Source organism: Meleagris gallopavo, chromosome 5, assembly GCF_000146605.3.
Source record: "Meleagris gallopavo isolate NT-WF06-2002-E0010 breed Aviagen turkey brand Nicholas breeding stock chromosome 5, Turkey_5.1, whole genome shotgun sequence".
Lineage (NCBI taxonomy): Eukaryota > Metazoa > Chordata > Aves > Galliformes > Phasianidae > Meleagris > Meleagris gallopavo.
Window position 1 is genome coordinate 57,615,094 of NC_015015.2, and position 20,623 is coordinate 57,635,716.

At 50.2% G+C, this 20,623-nt stretch overlaps 1 protein-coding gene across 5 annotated transcripts in view; it reads right to left on the minus strand.

The window, feature by feature from the left end:
• Nucleotides 1-312: 312 nt before the first annotated feature.
• Nucleotides 313-20,623, minus strand: part of FERMT2 (fermitin family member 2) — a 36,710-nt gene continuing 16,399 nt past the window's right edge. For 2 of the 5 annotated variants that reach the window (XM_019616035.2, XM_010712166.3), the window contains 14 exons: nt 15,447-15,581; nt 11,694-11,726; nt 11,053-11,278; nt 10,868-10,970; nt 10,432-10,539; nt 9,305-9,439; nt 8,256-8,305; nt 7,016-7,140; nt 5,984-6,090; nt 5,585-5,806; nt 3,620-3,640; nt 3,011-3,135; nt 2,712-2,853; nt 313-1,628 (listed from right to left, as the gene is read on the minus strand). In XM_019616035.2, coding sequence (XP_019471580.1) covers nt 1,455-1,628; nt 2,712-2,853; nt 3,011-3,135; nt 3,620-3,640; nt 5,585-5,806; nt 5,984-6,090; nt 7,016-7,140; nt 8,256-8,305; nt 9,305-9,439; nt 10,432-10,539; nt 10,868-10,970; nt 11,053-11,278; nt 11,694-11,726; nt 15,447-15,581 — 1,706 coding nt within the window. In that variant the 3' untranslated portion in view covers nt 313-1,454. The remainder of the gene's footprint in view (nt 1,629-2,711; nt 2,854-3,010; nt 3,136-3,619; nt 3,641-5,584; nt 5,807-5,983; nt 6,091-7,015; nt 7,141-8,255; nt 8,306-9,304; nt 9,440-10,431; nt 10,540-10,867; nt 10,971-11,052; nt 11,279-11,693; nt 11,727-15,446; nt 15,582-20,623) is intronic. The other 3 variants (XM_019616037.2, XM_019616036.2, XM_019616038.2) reach the window with 3 other exon arrangements.

Below are 20,623 nucleotides of genomic sequence, written 5' to 3' on the forward strand. Positions count from 1 at the left end.
CGACCTGCACACAGCAGGGGGTTGGAACTGGGTGAGCACTGTGGGCCTTTGCAACCCAGGCTATTCTGTGATTCTATGATTCTTTGAATCGTACAATCACACAGTGGTTGGGTGGGGAGGAACCTTCCAGTCCACTCTGCCATGGTCTGGGTGCCCAGCTCGGGCTGCCCAGGGCTCCATCATGGCCTGAGGCACCTCCAGGGATGGGGCCCAGCACACCCAGCACCACCTGCAGTGCCAACATCAGCAGCTTGAGGGAAGGGAGAAGGGCTCGGGTTGCAGCACGACCACAACACTCAGCGATGGCAGCCATTAAATAAAAGATTCGACTTTTATTTAAAATAAAATGCATTTATACATTGTCTTGAAACCACAGACTGGGGGAACACAACACTGCTTACTCCTCACATCGAGATGCGGCGGCCGCTGGCGCTGCCCCAGGCATGGAATGGGAGCTGCACCCATCACCCTGGGTTGGGGCTCCCAGCCCAGCTCCTGCTTAACTTAGATAAAAACTGAACTGAAACTGGCTTATTTTTTGGCTGTATTTTGTTTTCCCTAGGTTAATCCCCTTATTTCTTGCAGGCATACTAGAGTTAAGGCGGATATCTATGCGATATTCTAGCTGGCTTGTGAGACTAGTTAAAAAACTGTACAGTTTTATAAAATTTGTGTTTTTACATTAGTTACACAAAACCTATACTTCATAGACCTTTACTTCATATTGTAATGAAAACGTTTGCATATCGTAGGCGGAACAGTGGACTATGCTGGTGAATACTAAAAAGTGTTGTAACACAATACGGTGTAAAAATAAAATAAAATAAAAAGACAGTATAAATGATTATCAAAAAAGGAAAGTTAACAAATAAATCCAAGCTATAACAAACTAACAGAAGGTCATCTTTAAGGCCACATATCTTCAGAAGAACGTCAGGCACCCGTAGCAGTCCCGGTGCATGTAGTGTGAAAGGAGATTGGAACTCTACATATGGGGAGGACAACTTCCAAACAGGTCAAATGTACAGAATAATAATAAAAAAAAATACAACAAGAAAACACAAAAAAAAAGAAATAAAACACTCATGCATTAAACATGATAAATAGACTTCATATCGTTTAAGCCCTGGATGGCTTTTAAAGAAGATGGCTTAGAGTTCTCTCGGAAATTTGGCTCTTTAAGTCAAATCCTATCCCAGCTGCAGGCATGTTCTGGAGTAAGGCTGCAGGCAGCATCACCTGGCCCAGGCACGGTCTCGTTATAGCAAATTAACAGAAGTGCTCATTAGTGCACACAGATTAACTGGTCTGGTAATGCAAAAACGTTCATGATTAAAAAAAAAAAGATACATTTCAAGCTTACTTTATTAAGCAGCATATTTCAAATAACAGCTTTTTAAAGTTAAATATTAATACGGCCACGGGGTTTCCTCTTGGCTTACAGTACATGGGGCTCACACCCAGCCGCTGGTCAGTTTGTAGAACATCTCCTCATCCAAGCTCTCATTCTGGTCCTTCGCTCGCGTCGACAGGAAGATGTAACCACCAATGAACTCATGCACCACTTTGCAATCCACCTCCGTGCAGATGAAGGACACCCGCACGTCGTCGGCGAACTCCACCGTCACCTATGGCATGGGGGGAGGGCAGCGTTTCATCACTGATTAGAATCACTGAATCATTATGGTGAGAAAAGACCTTTGAGATCCCCAACGCAACCCAACTCAACTCCACCCAACCCAACCCAACTCAACTCAACCCAACTCAACTCAACCCAACCCAACCCAACTCAACTCAACCCAACCCAACTCAACCCAACTCAACTCAACTCAACCCAACCCAACTCAACTTAACCCAACTCAACCCAACTCAACTCAACCCAACCCAATTCAACCCAACCCAACCCAACTCAACCCAACTCAACCCAACCCAACTCAACCCAACCCAACCCAACCCAACTCAACCCAATCCAACTCAACCCAACCCAACCCATCCCACTATGCCCACAGGCTGTGCCCCCAAGGACCACATCTCCACGCATCCCACTGACATCATAGGGGTCACTGAATCCAACTCCTGTCTCCACACAGGAGCACTCACAAATTAGTCAGCAGACAACCAAGCTGTGCCACAGACAAAATGCATTTTCATAAGGATCCCCAAAAAGGGTGAAGGCATCGGTCAGTTGGTGGTGAGCAACTGCACTGCGCATCACTTGTTATGTAAATATAGATATATATTTTACTGTCATTGCCATTATTTCCCCTTCCTTTTCTGTCTTACTAAAATGCCTTTATCTCAACCCACGGCTGTTTACTTCTTCTCATTCTGTTGCCCATTTCACACAGTGGGAGTGGGTGAATAGCACTGAGCTGCTTGCTGGTAATGCAAAAACCCCAATACATGCACTTTGGGAAACAGCAACAAAACCTGTCAATGTTTTAACAATTAACTCAAGAATCACAGAATCACAGAATCATAGAATGGCCTGGGTTGAAAAGGACCACAATGATCATCTAGTTTCAACGCCCCTGCTATGTGCAGGGTCGCCAACCACCAGACCGGGCTGCCCAGAGAAAACGGAAAGCGATGCCTTTCCCATGCAACGAAAGTGGGGGAAAAGCCTACACGTGTGAAACAATGAGCAGATGGCACTGAAACTGCAGTGTGCACATCTGTGCACAGCACACACCTGGGCTCTGCCCACTCACCATTTTGATCTCCCAGTTCACGTTCCACTGCTTCATGTTGCTGAATCGCCACGTTTTGATGGCATCACCCGTGCTGGCGTCCATGCGGATGAGCCGGTTGTAGGCGATGCCAATCAGCTCCTCTTTCTTCCCCCCCTGGAACCTACAGCACAGTGAGGGATTAGGAACCGTAGGCTAATGTCTTACATTCAGCAGCTAACTCAACCCAAGGATGCCAATCCCAGTCCCAGCGATCCCAGTAGGTCGCTGCCTACACGACGTGGCCCCATGCCCTCACCCGGCTCCGCACGCCCACTGACCTGGCAATGAAGTGCGTGATGCCGAATTCGGGCAGCGACTGCCAAGCTTGGATGAAACGCATCTTTGCCTCGATGAGGCTCATCTGGGCGACGTTCTGGTGGGCCTCCAGGATCCGCGCCGTGAGCTGTGCAGCGAGACATCAGCATCAGGCACTGGACTCACAGCAGCCCTCCCGGCACCGCGCTCACCCCATTGGGAACAGTATGGGTCAGCAACGCAAAGAAATGGCCGTGTCTACCCCAAGGATATATTTCTGCTGTTTTGTGCTCAATGAGTGGAAGCCCAGCTGATGGAGCTGCTTTTGCTTAACATCTCCCGACACACAAAGCAAATCCAGCTCCGACCTGCCCGAAGGCAGAGGGCACTCGGGCTCATTTCATCGAAGACGCAGGATGTGAGCAAGCAGCAGGGCAGATTTCTGGTGTAGGGTTTCCACTTTTGCAGCATAAATCACCAGGGACCATTACAAAAAAACAAACAGGGCTGGAATTTCTCAGGGAGGATGGGCTGTGTTAGTGTTTTCATTGCTGCTTTCAAAACCAAAAGGGTTCTAAACTATTTTAGTGGGTTTTTTTTTTCAGCTTAGTTGGATGGTCGCTGTCACTTACCAAGTCTCTTACATAGCCTGGCTGTAGATGGCAAGGCGAAAAAAAAAAGAAAAGGAGGCAGAAAGAAAAAAAAGCGATCAGAAATATGGCAACAAAGCAAAGAAAAAGTGCAAAATATCTGCAAACCAAAGTTCAAGCAAAAACAAAAACAAAACAAACAACAAACCCATGCATGACTCTGTAGGCAGAAAAGCAGCTAAAGTGAAGGGAAGTGTGTGGAAGGGACAGGTGAGCTGGTTCAACACTGGTGCCAACTGCTGTGGGAATGGCTCTGCTTGGAGAAATGCCCTTCTCCCCCTCCTCTCCTCACCTCTGTGCAAACTCAGCTCTATTTATTTGTATGGAGAGGGCCCTGAGTTGCTTTTATCTGAGGAAGGGAGAGAAGGGATGGAGACAGACTCACCGAGTCATTCAGCCTAGAAAAGACCTCCGAGATCCCCAACCCACCTCACCCTGCCCACTGCCCACGTCCCTCAGTGCCACATCTCCACAGCCCTGGAACATCTTCAGGGATGGTGACCCCACCTCTCCTGGGCAGCTGTGCCAATGCCCAACCACTCTTTTGGAAAATAAATGTCTCCTTATACCTAACCTGAAAACTCCCCCGGCACAACTTGAGACCATCACCTCTCATCCCATTGCCATTACCTGGGAGTAAAGGCTGACCCCACCTCACTACCACCTCCTTTCATGCGGTTGTAGAGAGCAATGAGGTCTCCCCTGAGCTATCTTTTGCACTTCAGGTTTGATGCTCCCCAAACCCAATATCCGGCCCTACACTGCTGCAACAGCACATGGAAAAAACCAAAGCCTAAGCAGGTTTGGGGCTGCCACATCCATAAATCATCTTGCAAGGCCGGATGCCAACTCCCATTTTGAATATCCTCTTCCTTATGCCAGGGCACAAGGAGACCCTCACAGTCAAATTCCTTGCATTCCCTCCTCCATCCATCCATCCGTTCGTCTGTCTGTCCATCCGTCCGTTTGTCTGTCCTTCCCAGCAAACCTAGCAAACAGCCTTTGAAACTGCCCCTACCTCTCCAGCTCTCCCATTCTGATGCCCACTGTCCCCATGAGGCCATGCCCTGTGGTTGATTTCCATAGCAAGGATGCCTGCACACTAAGTAAGTTCTATCCTACTATTTTTCCAGGTGCCTCCATTTTACTGAGCCGGAGCCTGGAAGGTGCTGTATGTTAAAGCTGGATATTTGTGCAGCCTCTCCCCCATCCAAATGGATATAAAGGCTCATTCAGAAGAAGAACAAGGGCTATATAAAATATAACTCCACTGCCAGGAAATCATCGTGCTGTGCCAATAAAAAGTTATATTTTTCCTGCTTCTCTCAGTTGCAGCCTTCTTCTTGGCTTGCAGAGGTCGAACGCAGCCGCAGCCCAAGAACTCGGGCTGCAGTGCCATTCATGTCAGTGAGAGGCCACAGAGCAATGCCTTCCTTATTTCTGCTGCTGAACTGAGTGTAATGTCTTTCAGAAAGCCATGCGTTTTTTTCCATCACAAAACAGATCAGCTCTGTCATGCACGGACTGAATGCAGCGCGGAGTTCAAGCACAAGTCATGGCGATGTAAAAATGAAGCAATGTTTCAAGGACTGGCATTTGGAAGGAGGGGGAAAGCAAAGAGAGAAATATGCAAACCGCAGTACAGCCAAGTCTGCACAAAGCACTGCAAGCAACTGCAGCTCCGCTCATCCTGAGGGCTCCTGCACAGCTCAGTGCAGGTTTTGGTGCCAGCACCGGGATCCTGCGTGGCTGAGCTGCAGCATCATTTTGGGGTGAACACAGCTCAAACCGGGGACCGACACCGCTGCTGACGTGCACTCAACCTACAAAGTGTCATTATGGTGGTGGGTGCCATTCCCTGACGCCGGAGCACAGATCTCAGTGGGCGCTGTGTTTTAGTAGGGTGCACCCCAACACACCACCCCACAGCCCCGCGGCCGGCCCTACCTGCTTGTTCTTGTACTTCTTCAGGTAGCGCGGGGACACCAGGCACTCGGGGTTGATGTCTGTTGTGATCTGCTCCGGGATCAGCTGCGGGTCCGGGTTGAGGTGTTGCATCTTCAGGAAGGAGAGGATGTTCTGCACCTCCATGCTGTACGAGCTGTCCGCCATCGTCTTGCCCTTGGAGGCGAGGCGGCAGGCGGCCATCCAGCTGGCGTACTGCCTCTCCTGTGGCACAGTGAGACCATGGCTGTCAGCCGGGGACGAGGCATCAGCCCACCCCGCTGAACCACCCAACAGCCTTCCTGCATGCACAGCTGAACAGAAACCCAGCGGAGGCCACGGGATGGACCCGAGCAGAGGAGATGGGTGCTGTCACCCATATGGACGAGGGGACAGACTTACGTTGTCACAGCGCAGCCAGATTTCATTCATTCCCTCTGCAACGGGGATCAGAAGCTTGATGTTAAACTTCTGACCGGAGATGTTCACGTCGGGGGTGACTTCACATCCTGCAATGAGAGCCACTGTTCAGAAGAACGCTCTAACAAGGAGAAAACAAGGAATGGACAAGAAAAGGCAAAGCACTCCAGCTAGGTGCTGCCAAATCACAGATCTCACAGTGCATCTCCAAAGGGACAGCATCACAGGGACACAAACTGTGGCACACAGCTCCTCTTCCCAGTGCAGGGAAAATGGAAGACCTGGCCCAAAAGCAGAGAGGCTGAAGCTAACAGGTTCCCCCAGGACTCACCTCCCACACCTTGGCCTCGATCCAATTGTAAACACCACTTGGTCCCCAGATTTTCATGGAAGTGCAGGAAAATGTGACTGGCCAGGTCCTGAACACCCACATGCTATTCTGTGTGGGTGCACTGCGATGTTTGGTGCTATCAGCATCCCACTTTGGGTGTTCAAGAAATGCTACGAGCCACCGTGCCAACATGGGGTGGTGAATGGGGATGGCCAAGGTCACAGAATCACAGCACCCCATAATCATAAAACAGTTTGGGTTGGGAGGCATCTTAAAGCCCATCCAGTTCCACATCTTGCTGTGGGCTGGCTGCCCCCCCACCAGATTGGGCTGCCCAGGACCCCGTCCAGCCTGGTCACAATGAGGTCTCCTTGGAGCCTTCTCTCCTCCAGGCTGTCTCCCTGGGCTCGCAAGAACCTGCGTGGCTTTACTCTGCAGCCAAAAAATGGGCCAGCCTGAGAGGTGAGTGGCACACGGATATGCTGCTGGGGAGCTGGCAGCACCTAATGGGGTCATGGGCCATCTGGTAGACATCTCAGCACACACCAGCCCAGCCACTTTCTCCTTTACACACATTTATCCACACCCAGGATGGCACGCAAGGAACACAAGTGGAAAAGCAAGGTGTTGCAGTGGCAGATGATCACTGGAATACCATGCAAGGGTGTGAATGCTGCTCCTACCTCTCAAGTTCATCTGGTGGGCAGGAGTTCCGTTGGCTTCCTCTTTGCTTTTGTAGCAGGAGATGGAGGTATCTTTGAAGGTGCACCAGTATGGCTTGTAACCTTTCAGGGTCAGCTTCTTGGGCCTGTGAGACAGGGTGTGGGACATTACAAACATGGGGCTAAGCAGGTGGTGGGATTCAAACTGGGCTGTGAAACGACCACTTGCAATCACAGAATCGTTAGGGCTAGAAAAGATCACCAAGTTCAACCCACCCCACCATGCCCAGTGCCCACATCCCTCAGTACCACATCCCCACGGCTCTGGAATGCCTTCAGGGATGGTGACCCCACCACTGCTGGGCAGCTGTGCCACTGCAGCACCGAAGGAGATGTAGAAGTCGGGCTGGCAGAAATGTGCATGCAGCAGCAGTGAGGTTCCCAGCACCCAAACTGTCCTCTGGTGCCTTAATGGAGTTTTGGAAGCTTGTCCAAGCTGCAGTTCTCAGAGATTGCACCGACTGAGCGGAGTGAACCAGCAACACCTCCTCCCTCCCTGACAACTGACACTCCAACTAGCGAGCAGTTAGCAATTAGAGCTGTGCCTGATTTTATTGGCAAACGAGCACGTCAAAGCAAACAGTAAGGTTTTTGTGTGATGGTTTGCTTTCAGTGGAAAACCACCCACCCTGAAGCATGGTGTGGGCTCCAGTCCTGTGGCTTTGCCCCAGTTGGAGCAGAGACAATTACAACAGAGGGGCTCATTATGGAGCTATTCCATTGCCATCGCTTTTCTCCCCCTGTACCTATCCTGTCAACTCCCATTGGGTTTGTTCAGTTTCCAGAACGTTCACCATAACCTGTGCTGCAGCAGAGAACTGCAAAACATTGGAAGCTGCCACAGCACCAGCCAACATCCAGCTGTTGCCATTCCCAGGCATCCATGTTGCAGCAGAATGAACAAAACCCATAAATCCTGAGCACAGCAACATGCACAGGGGTTGATATTTGAGAACATCGGGATCAAATGGGATGGTTGGGAACAACGTGGAATAATACCCAGTGGCTGTGCTGAGTGCTGGAGAAAGCAAAATGTGTTAACAGCGATGGCGCCCAGGTGCTGCAAACTGCAGGGTAACGGCTCTGTGGTTTCCGTGCATGGTAACACAGTGAAATCTGGAGTCGGGAGGGGAAGAAATGGACAGGAGGCAGCAGGGCCATGAATTATTCATTGCTACCACCTCTTCCCAGCAGTACTTACTTGAATACTTTAATGTAGTCAGCGAGCTCCGGGATGGAAGTGATGTCACCCTGAAAATATAAAGGAGAGGATCGTAGGATGGGCTGGGATGGAAGGGACCTCAAAGGTCATCCAGATCCGACCACCAAATGGTCCCTTCCAGTGCTGGGGGGAGGAAGCACACAGAGCATCTACTGCATAGGAGTGCTGCCTGGAAAGCGGAGGGCAATATTCTATGGTTTTTATGGGATTCCTGCTGAGCGCTGTCACGCTGAATGGCATTTCCAGTTCCCATGAGCTCCAACCAAAGGGTTTTCAAATGACACGGAGCACAAACAGTGCTGCAGCAGCTTCCAGCAGTGGGACAGTTTACTTTCTGTCTGCAGTAAGCAATGCTGTTTACAGATACAACGTGGAAAAAAAATGCAGAAGCTAAACAAACAATCCACTAATTGCCCATTATCTGTATTCAATTACTCGAATGCATCTGGAAATGGCTACTGGGAGCAACCGGTAGAGAATGGGATGGATTTTTTTTGATGAATCATTGCCTTCTTCACTCCTGTCTGGTGGGGACTGCTGGACTGCTCCTTAGTGCTGTGCTTCAGCTCTGCTTTGCAAAGAAATTGTGAACGGTCTCTTGGCTCTGACAACCAGGCCCTATTTCAATCACAGAATCACAGAATGGCCTGGGTTGAAAAGGACCACAGTGACCATCTAGTTTCAATCCCCTGCTGTGTGCAGGGTCGCCAACCACTAAACCCACTATTTCTGCTGCATCCAGTGATGCTGCTCTCCCTGCCAATCTCTGTAGGCTGAGGATGGCAATTCTACTTCAAAATATGAAACTACTATTGGGCTCTATGTTCTGCATCGCAACCGTGGGGTCATTAAGGTTGCTTGGAAAAAAAGATCATCACGCTCAAACGTGTTGCTCCACTGGGCTGCAGGCAACAGGAAAAAAAAGGGAGAGGAAGGAAATAAGGCAGGTTGGATGCTCAGAACAGTGATCCCTTGCAGGGATCACTGGCAAGGAGGGGATGTGCACGGCCCTGTGCCCACAGCCTTACCAGAATTGTTGACGTTTTGCCACCTTCCAAGGTGATTTCTAGGTCAGAGAGCGCAGCATCCACCTCGTCCACGTCCTTGTCGCTGTTGTTCAGGTGGTTTTCTGACGACATGATGGACAGCTTGTTGATGTGGTACTGAAAGGCAAGGCATGGCTGTGTGAGCAAAGGCGGCCTGCACCCACTGCTCTTCCCTCATCCACCAGGCCGTGCACAGCACCGCGTTCTTCCAGTGATAACTGCTCAGCATTTCTGGATGCACAAACTTTTGCTGAAACGGCCAAACTGTTGTGATGAGACTGCAGCATGCACAGAGATTTCCCATCATAGAATCACAGAATCCTAGAATGGCCTGGGTTGCAAAGGAGCACAGTGCTCATCCAGTTCCAACCCCCTGCTGTGTGCAGGTGGCCAACCAGCAGCCCAGGCTGCCCAGAGCCACATCCAGCCTGGCCTTGAATGCCTGCAGGGATGGGGCATCCACAACCTCTCTTGTCTCACATTGTTTTACAAAAATTCAGTGAAATCTCACTCCAAGCACTAAGCACAGCCCAATGTGGGCTGCCGACAGATTAAGCTGAACCTTTATATTTTTGTTTTCATCGTTTTCTTCCTGGGAGGGGCCCTAAGAGCAAACTCGGGCTCCCTCTGGGGATGTTCCTACATCCTCCAGCAACGAGGAGCGCCAGACCACACATAGGAAATGGCCCACTGTCCGTCCCACAGAAGTCAATAGCAGGTGTAGTATTTATGCCAAATCACACCAAGGACTCCATAAAGCAAATAAATACGGCGTTCCAGGAAACCCACAGATTACCACCAGCTGTCTGGGGGGCAGCGTGCCAGCAATGTGCAGCTCAAGAACCTACTGTCCTTACACTGGGCTTTGTCAAACAGGGCAAAGCGACAAGTCCAGGCAGACATAAACATGTTTGGGAAAAGAAGGCTACATTCCTCTTCATAAGGAGTAACAGGCAGCCAACATGCTAACTGCCCAATCAGTGAGACAGAAGACAGAAGCAGTCCAACTCCTATCAGCATGGGAATCCCAAGCAATCCATCAACAGAGCAGTCTACAAGAGCCACAAAATGAAGCTTGACCAAACCAAGTGTTGGGGGCCATCTCCTACCTGCAGCGCTGCAAACATCATCATCTCCTCCTCCGTGCACTCGATCTCCTCCAGCAGGATGGCCCACTTGGACTGCTCGTACAGCTGGTTGATCCTAATGGCGTCGTACTGCGCACAGAGAGAAACAGTGCAGCCCATAAGAGATGTGCCAGAGCAAGACCTGCCATCTCCCTCGCTCTGGGCACAACACGCCATCGTCTGTTTGCCCTTTTTCAATGCTCTCGTCAGCCCGGGATGGACAAGGCTCACAGCCACAAAGCAGTCCCTGCAATGCCTTTCAGCCCAGGGCACGGCAGCGTGCACACCTGCCCTTGATGCATGCACCGATTTGCAAAGTGGTGGAGTATTTACCACCACAAATGCACTCTGGAGACACAGGCATCCTTCACCCAAACCGTTTGCCTGCAAGGTGCAAGCCAAGAAACTAACTCCTTACCTTTGGATTCAGGTCGAAAAAGCTGTAATACTTGAACCGGAGCAGCAAAGCCTCGTTTTCCTTCACCTCCTGCTCCATGAGGGATCGGGACGAATCCAACCACCTGCAAATCATCAGCAAGGGGTAGCACACACAGAGCTCCCGCGAGACGGCGACGAGAGAAGGCAAACAAATGGTGGACTCACCCTTGGTTGATCTTGGCTTTGTCGAGGAGCGCCTGTGGCTTGTACAGCTTTGCTAGGGACTCGGGGGAGGTGACGGGCTGGCTGACGGCCAGGATGCCCGGGTTGCCCTCCGACAAGGCGCTGTCCCCAAACCATGCGGACGTGGGGGACAAGGGGCTGCCGTCGTGAGCGTCGTAAGTCGGCGTCATGGTTTTGCTGTACAGTCCTGGGCTGGAATAGATGTTTCCTACCAGCGAGAGGAAGAAAGGCCGGCTGTGAGCTCGCGGCCAAGCCCCGCTCCACACAAAGCCAATTCAGACACAAAACCGAAGCCAGCGGATGTCAAACCTTCCCTTTTTCTTTTTTACCATTTTGTTCCGCAGTTGGAAAACACTGCGCTGCTTGTTTTCCCATGACAAGCTGCCCCAACCTCTCTCTTTCTCTCTTTCTTCTCCAAGAGCAAAACTGATGGAAAAGCCATTCCCGAGCCGAATCCGTGGGAAAACCCGCGGGTCTCCCTGGGCCACCCCCCACTTACCGGTGTTACCTGGAGCTTAAAGATTTTGGAAGTCAAAGGTTTTAGAGGAGCAGGAAAATAAACTAAGGGCACGGCCAGAGAGACCAGAGGCAGAGCACAAAAGTCCTAAGGAGGTGGAGCTCACCTTTGACGGGGCCGATGTAAAGAATATCGGTGCCTATGGAGAGGGAAAGAAAGGAGGGAAGTGAGAAGGCGAGAGAAAGTCACCGGGACGGCAGGGAAGGAGAAGAGCTGGAAATACAAGTGTGGGTTAAGAGGGCTGAGCAGCACGCGTGAGGCTGAGCCACCCGACCCCAGTGCGGTGCTGGCCTCTGGCTGAGACTCCCCTCGTTACACTGATTGCGCTTAAAATCAGGGGAGGCGTTTCAGGTGCGTTTGCCGAACCAGGGGTTATGCCGAGATGAGGATTCACTGAGTTTCCCACACACAACTGCCGCAATCACTCAGGTCAGCGGTTGGACTCGGTGATCTCGAAGGTCTTTTCCAACCCAGATGACCCCATGGTTTTGGCAATCATCGCTGCTCAACGCAGACCCGAAACCGCCGTGTTTTCACCCTGATTTACTGCAGGGGAGGCTCCTCCAGCGATGCGGCCGTGAGATGCGTGCTCCCGTGCTGCCCCACGTACAGCACCCTGCACACTTGTTTTCTACCGACACGTCAGACGCTTGCAAAGCCACCCAGAAGTTCTCTTGGTACACAACTTGCACCAAAAGCTCTGGTTTTTCTGAGTGTTTGCAGCAGTGCCAGCTGACCCGGCAGGCAAAGTAACCCGAGTGACTCCAGCTCTTTTGCTCGTGTTACAAGAAATGGCCAGGCACCGAAATGTGGCATTTCATGGGCAGAGAAGCTCGCTTATGTGGCCAATTTGATATTAATACGCTGAGCGAGTGGTGCTATTTGGTGCAAAACCAATCCCAAAGCATGCATTCCTCCCAGACGCCTTGAAGTTTTACAGCTCATACAACTCCATGTTGGGGAAAAAAAAGCCTTTTAAAATTACAAATTACCTAGAGAAGAAAGCTGACCCGACTTGGCATCTCATATCCCAAAATAGCTGAGAGCTAAATCGTCCCCATTGATCTCAAAGGAGCATTGATTTTTATGCTAAGAGTATAAAATCCATATTTTGAGCGTAATGGATGTTCATTGAGCGCGTCCTAATGTCAGTGACTCCACTGCTTATGAAATCAGGCAATGAGCTCAACATCGTTTGCTGGGAATAAATGTGTGCACGACTCAGGAGCACCAATACTTGGCTTTCTGGAAAAGAGTTGTGTCCTTACGGAATCCTGTTTCATATTCCGGTTCCATATTCATATTGCTCAGACGTGCAATTCAATGCACTCCAAATCTACCTTACAAAGCACTGCCTCCCTGGAGGCCCCAGGGAGTCATCATGCCTGGAGGAGTTCAAGAAACATATAAATGTTGTACTAAGAGACACGGTTTAATGGGGAGCTATTGGTGGATGGTTGGATTGGATGATCTTGGAGGTCTTTTCCAGCCTTGGTGATTCTACAGTTCTAGGAATGCACAAGAAACTACAGAAGGCTGAGCCACAGGGATGGTCCAAATCCACCAAGCAGGAAAGATGTGAATGATCACACACTACACCTGTGGGTCTGCATTTTGGGAACCTGCGTCCAGGTAGGTGAAATATCTTCGTATCTCCAGCCATTTTGAAGAGTGTTACAAAATTTCAGAGAATACTGAAGAATTATACAGGAGAGTTGAAACCAGATGGTCCTTTTCAACCCAGGCCATTCTATGATCCCGTGATTCTATGGATTATTTCAAGCGCTTTGTAACGATGCAGGATGCCATTGGGTTTTCCCAGTTTTAGGACAGAATGGAATTAGATGCATAAATTTGGTCCCAGCAGTCTGATCTGGAATGATAGGGCATCTGATAGACCCTTCTGTGGAAAACAACACAGCTGACATCAGTGAGCCAAAGTCATGCAGTTTTGATGGGATCTCCCCAAAAACGAGCTTTGATGCTTTAGGCTGGTCAATGGCATCGTACCAAACGCAGCCAATGCCGTGGCAAGGAAACCTGAATAGTTTAGAAATGCGACTGTAAACTGCCTGATAGCAAGGGAAATGGGACTGAAGATAAGAAAGCCTTGGAAAGCCAAGGATGCTTTTAGCACTCACTTCTTTGTAAGTGAATACAGGACTTCAGATGCGGCGCTGAGGGACGTGGCTTAGTGGGCATGGTGGGGATGGGTTGGTATCTTAGAGGTCTTTTCCAACCTGAATGACTCTATGATTCAATGGAGACTGTTGGGCAAGGCTTATTATGAGTCTGCAGAGGCTTAAGCTGGCTGTGCTGCCAGACATCCTCGGTGACAAAAACTGAATCTACGTGCACTGAAATAAGCAGATCGTGAAGTGCCAACTCATTTTACATGAGCATCCAGCGCACAGACAGACGTTGGAACAACACTGACAAGAGTTTATTCAGATTAAGAAGACGATGTCAAACTAATGGGACCTAAACATCACAGGTAGCTGCAGCAATTAAACCTGCAGCAAAAATCCTCACATTCACAGATGCAGTACGAGAAAGACAAACCGAGCAGACAGTTCAAAGTGACTCACTGCAAGAGTAATAAATAATTTAAATTAAAAAGTGTCTTCTGCATACGTTTCCCACAAGGCGGGCCAAGGGCTTGGAATTAATCTAACGGAGATGCTCCCTGCGAACGCTGCCTGTCGGAAAGGCTGCTGAGTGCCTCTCCTGATGCAAGTGCCAAATGACAACGAGCATTGGCTGGAGCCTTGAAAGGCACAGGGAGAGCTCCTCCAGATGGGAGCGGAAACGTCCAGAAGGATTTTTCAGTGATTTAGAAAAGAATGAGCGACAATGGAGGGAAAAAAAGGAGTATTTCTCCTTGGATACAAAGCCAGTCCATGCTGCCTGTCCCGAAGTGGAGATGCCAACCCTGCTTGCAGAGGTGAACGCCGCCAGCACTGACCACGCTGCTGCGACCTTCGCTCTCACCTCGCTTAATTCAAAGGCAATTAATACCAATCGACTGAACCCCGAGGCACTGGCCTCTCACAGACTGCTGCCCTGCATCCCTCTCGTGCAGGATTTCAAACCCAGAGCGCTGGCTGCCAGCCACCTGCCTGCAGGCCCGCAGCACTACGGCTGCCTCTGTGACTCCATTAGGGTTAAGTGCTCCCACTCGAGGCCTCCCTCATCCCAGCCCCGGCCGTGGAGCAGAGCCAGAACAACCCTCTGCTGGCAAACACCCCGCATCGATGTGCTGCTTGTGGCAAGCGGTGCTGCTCCGTTAGCGGTGCTGCGTTGTTAGCGATGCTCTGTGAGACAGGCTGGCAAAATCCCACAGCAGCAAGAACCCCCCCGCCACGAGAGCTTCGTACCATTCCAATCCATAACTACACCCTTTGCAGGAGGGAGCTCTAATGCAATTAATAACAAGGCTGCTTCTGATGGGCTATAAATAAGGTGTAGAGCAGTGGTACTGCCTAAAACACACCTGGAATGCGAAGTTAGAAATGATTTTCCATTTAGCTTCTTACTAGGATAAGAAAACATGCCAGTAACACAATCTATGTGTTGATGTGGTCACGCTTGGTTTCTTTTTCATTTTATAAAGCCTGGCCTTGTTCTGCTTCTCTACACACCTCTGCCCCAGGCACCGATCTGTGCCGGCGTGACCGCTCACCAGTGTAGGGAGCTCCAGGAAATCATGTGGGGCCCATTTCTTGCACAGACCGTGAGGAGCTAGGTCAGATCAATACCACTACACATTTTTCCCTATATCCACTCCCATTTTTTATCTAGCTGCCTCTTCGTCCCTGCTCCCCATACGTGCAGCCCTGCAAAGTGCATTTGGGCTCACCCGACCCTGGTGTGATCAGTGGGCCCTCCAGCTCGAAGGCTTCGTCGTCACATTGATCATCCAATTTCTTCTTTTTTTTCTTCGACGGATCTCTGGGCTTCCTCAGAAGAGAGAGCTCCTCTGGATGCCTGATGTCTGGGGAGAAAATTGTACAATCATTAAGGCTGGAAAACGCCTCCGAGATCCCCAAGCCCATCCCCAGCCCATTCCAAAGTGCCCACTGCCCACATCCCTCAGTGCCACATCTCCACGGCCCTGGAACAGCTCCAGGGATGGTGACCCCACCACTGCTGGGCAATAATGGACCATTTTAACAAAGGCAAGATGAAAAAAATGGGGAAAAAAGAGAAAATCTTTCCTTAAGGAACCACATCCAATATTTCGAGTTATTCGAAATACCTTGGCTGATTTCCTGTTTTGCAGTGGCTAAAAATGAAGTCGAGATCAAGCCTGTCTGGAGCAAACATCTTTCTTATGGCTGGAGAGCTAACACAGCGTTAGGGCCAAACACAGCACCTTCCTATGCACAATGCAAACAGGAGGGGCTGCTGATGAGTGGTGTCCCCTGAGGGTTCATACTGGGACCAGTATTAATCACATGGATAGTGGGACAAGGTGCACCCACAGCAAGTCTGCGGATGACAGCAAGCTGAGTGGTGCAGCTGATGTGACAGAAGGAAGGGATGCCACCCAGAGGGACGTGGACAGGACTGGGAAGCTCAGCAAGGCCCAGTGCAATGGTTGGGGCCATCCCAAGCACAAATACAGGCTGGGCAATGAGTGGACAGAGAGCAGCGCTGAGGAGAAAGACCTGGGAACAGTTTTAAACTAAAATGTAGGTTCAGATTAGATCTAAGGAAGACGTTCTTCATGATCAGAGTGGTGAGGCCCTGGCACTGCTGTCATGCAGTCTGCCCCAGCCTCTGTGTGGTTGCTATTTCCACATTAGCCAGGGGATGGCTGCCATCATAAACAGCACGTTCCAAAAATGACTTTATTTTTCAGCCTTATTACAGCATGGCTTCTCTGGCACGCTATGTCCTGCTCTGAGACTTTGCTGCCCTGCTTGCAGACACAGTGAGTGCTGTGGGGCCACAATGCTATCTGTACAACAACCTCTGCTTCCACCCACAACCGGGCTGCGGTTGTCCTTGGTGACATTCAGACCCAGCACCCCTTACCCCAGAACCTCCACGTTACCCATAGAATCATAGAATGGTTGGGTTGGAAGGGACCTCGAAGACCATCCAGTTCCAACCCCAATGCCACAGGCTGGTTGCCAATCAGTAAATCAAGCCCCATTCAATCTGGCCTTTGAGCACCTCCACGGATGGGCATCCACAGCTTCTCTGAGCAGAATCTTCCACACCATGGCCAGAATCTCCCACTCTATGGGTTTCCCACCCCCAAACCATCCACTTACACAGCTTTAATTAATTAAAGTGCACCCTGATTCATTATTACGACACAAACACCACCCATGGCACTGAGCTCCCTCCCTGCACCCACTCCCAGCTGGTTTCACCACCACTCAACGCTTCAACCATTCCTCCCAACAAACACCCAATGCGGGAATACAGACAGCTCTTCTGATTCACCCCTCTCGCCTCCAGCTTATCTCATTAAGAAAAAATCTGCTGGGATAACTGGGGTCATGAGCACAGGACGACTCGCAGCAATGCCTAAAATGAGGAGTTCCCCTGGTATTTTGCTAGCAAGGTTTATACTCTGCTGTTTATTTATGGTGCATTAGCAACTGATGCTGCCGCTCAGCTGAAACCATTCAAAGAGGCCAAGAGAAGGGCTGCAGGCCAAGCTCTGCTCCTGAAAGCAATCTGCTGGAGACGGCCCAACGCTTGACCATCTGATTTCAAAGCGACTTTTTATAGTTCCTCAGTTGTTCGTGACGCTCTCTCCGGATTACAAAGGATGCTGTGAGTTTTCAGCAGCTGCTTCAAAGCCGCGCAGCTCCACGAGGCACAGCGGAGCATCCTTGGCATGCAAGAGCCCCTTTGTGGCCGAGCACGTTTTCCAGAGATAAATCCCAAATTTCACCCCGACAGCCAGCTGCTGGACATGCCGTCATCTCACAACCCTACCAAAGCCAACTGCAGGCATCTGGGCTGCAATGGGGAAAACAAAAGTGAAGCTTGCTGTAAGCGTGCAGCATGCGAGGCAGTGGGCGAGCACCGCTGTCTGCAGCTCCGACCCCAAAGGAAAGGCAAAAAAAGAAAAGCAACTTTGAGCACTTTTCTGGTTGTGCTTCTCAATCTTTCAGTAAACCATTGGCGGAAAAAAACGCTTGACGCTGCTTGTGATTAATAAGTTTACAAAGGCTCCTCAAGCGTGTTTTGAATAGAGACAGGCTTGGCAAATGCGGTGTTTAGTTACTGTAGCTAAAGCAGAGACTGTCCAGGGTGTAAGGGCTTGCAGATGGTGGTGCTCCAGCTAGTCGGAAAGCAGGACAGGGAGCTGCTCAGGGCGCCAGCCCATCTTCTGGCCATAAAGGCAAGAGATATGTCTTTAAAGCAGTGTGAAAAACTGGAAATCCAATGGAAGGTCCGTGCTGCTGGGTAGGTCACATCGTGCCTGCAGAAAGCCATCTGCTGGAGATGTTCCTCTGGGGCAAAACATCTCCCCAGATGGGGACTCCAGCCCCAAAGCCAAGCAAACCCCATCCACATCTCCCCCCATTTCAGCTCCCCCTGACGGTCCCGCAGAGCTGCAGTGCTGACCTCCGAGCGGTGCGATGTTTGCTCTCCAATTTCTGCTTTTGTTACCATCTGCAGGGACTGTGTTTGCTTAAAGAGAGGCTCCTCGTCTGAACACACAAGACAGATGGCACTGGCGAAGTCTGCTTGAAATTACTGTAAATGATGATGATCCATTTAGCATTTCAATTTCTGCATATTGTGCAAGCGTGTGAAATCTCAGCTATTCCCTCAGTGGCGCGGCTGGAAGCAGCCCATCCTACTGGGTGCTGCCTATGGAGATCCCATCCGTGGCTGTGCTGTGCTGATGCAGACAAACTCTTGGCCTTTCATTCCCGTGGAATCTCTCCTTTCTGCTCCAGCTCAAGCACAGCCCACCCGGCCCAGCTGTGCCCATTTATCTCCTGCCCAGAGATGAGCAGCAGAGCTGGGATGAAAAATCCTCCTTCTCCGCAGAACAGTGCGCTGACTGCTCCTGGAAAACTGGCTTTGAAGGAAAACAGCCACTCTGATGGCGGTAAAATTCCAAATTCACATCATTTTTGGACCAAATCCGTCAAGCAAACCATGCAGCTGCTGCATCCTTAACACCAAGGTGCATTGCAGCCGTGGGAAAGCAGAGGCAGGAACAAAACCCACGGGTTTTGGCACGGAAGAAGGATTTTGCTCCTTTGTCTCCAGCCAAGATGGCATCACCCAGTGGAAGCACTGTCTCAGGATACATCAGCTTCCCCCAGATTTAAAATTATGGGAAATCACACTACTTAGAATCACAGAATCATAAGGGTTGGAAAAGACCTCTGCTATCATCTAGTCCAGCCATCCACCTACTACCACTGCTGTCCACTGCAACAGTATCCAGTTTTGATATGCCAAGAGATCAAATCTCCAAAGAAGTTACTGCTCCCTTTTCCACCCCAATTCTGGCTGCCCAAAATCCATACAGCTGGGTTAGCCTTGCTCTTGAAACACTGAAAACTCCATCATTTTCCTTGCAGCACACACAACATTTAGGGGAAATCCTCGCTTTAATGCTCATCCAGTTGCCCTCAGCTAGGAAATGTGTTTTGAAGTGGGATATTTCTGCACTGGATAACCAATGCCTCGAACCAATGACTCATAAAAATTACAACCTTTGCACTCCGACGTGACGATTCCTAGAGAAACCAGACCTCAAAACCCACGTCCCTCCCATTTCAGATTTCACACTACATTTTTTGGGAGGGAATCAGCAAATTCTGTCTGACGCCGTAAGTTGACAGAACCAGGTATTATCCTTATCTTTAACTCATTCGAGATAAAGCTCTGCAAAACAAACCCAAGGCAATAAAAAAATAAAAAGCGGCGCATAGCATTGGGAACGCCTGCAGATAAGAGTGTGGCTGTGCTGTGGTGCTGCAGCATCTGACCATGGAGCAGCTCCTCACCCACAGCACATTCAGAACATTTTATTATGGGTTCTTCAGCTGCCTGGCTGTTTAAATATTTATTTGGGCCAAAGCCAAGCTCTGTGTTACAGTCATGGGCCAGCAGGTCGGTCAGGACATCCCGTGAGCCACCTGATGTGCTGCAGAGCAAAACCAGGGCTCACCCTGGCATGGGCTCTGCCTTCCAAAATTCCATGTGGAAAACCTGAGAGCTGGACGAACGATGTGCTGCTGGAGCAGAGAAGTGCAAAACCACCTGAAAATAGTGTGCTTGGGAGCCCTGATCATGGAATCATAGAATCACTGATGTTGGAAAAGATCCCCCCAAGCCCAACCCCAGCCCACCATGCCCATTGCCCACATCCCTCAGTGCCACATCTCCACGGCTCTGAAGCACCTCCAGGGATGGGGACTCCAACACCCAAGTGCAGGACTCAGCTCTTTGTCTCGTTGAACCTCATCCCATTGACCTCAGCACATTGACAGCCCATCCAGATCCCTTTGTAGGGCCTTCCCACCCTCAGCCAGATTGACACTTCCTAACAGCTTGCTGTCATCTGCCAAATTATTGATGCTGAGTGGTGCCCAGAGCCGAAACCAGGTTGCACTGGACTGGAGGTGCTCATAAGGGAGAGGAGGAAGAGGAAGGAGAGAGCACTGATGGAACCCAGCGTTAGTGTAAGGCGAATAAAAAGGAGAGACGGGAGGAGCCAAAAGCTGTATGTTTGGATGGTTTTTCCATGAGTGGGATGAAATCCCCAGCCTCCAGTTATCCGGATGCCTTTTGGAGCCCAGACAGCACTTTGAGCCTTTCCCTGAAGTTGCTGAAGTCAAATTAAACTCATTCGATTAAGCGCCACAAACAAGAGAATAAATCCACTTAGAGCCTCTGCATCGGGCCATAAAGAGAGAACAGTCCTGGAGGAGGCGTAGAGTTGGGCTGCCAGCAGCTCCTCATGGCTTTGGGATGGACGTCTATTTAAAGGGGCTCTGTCAACAGAAGAGTAAGGATGAAAAAATCCACTGACTCACACGGTGA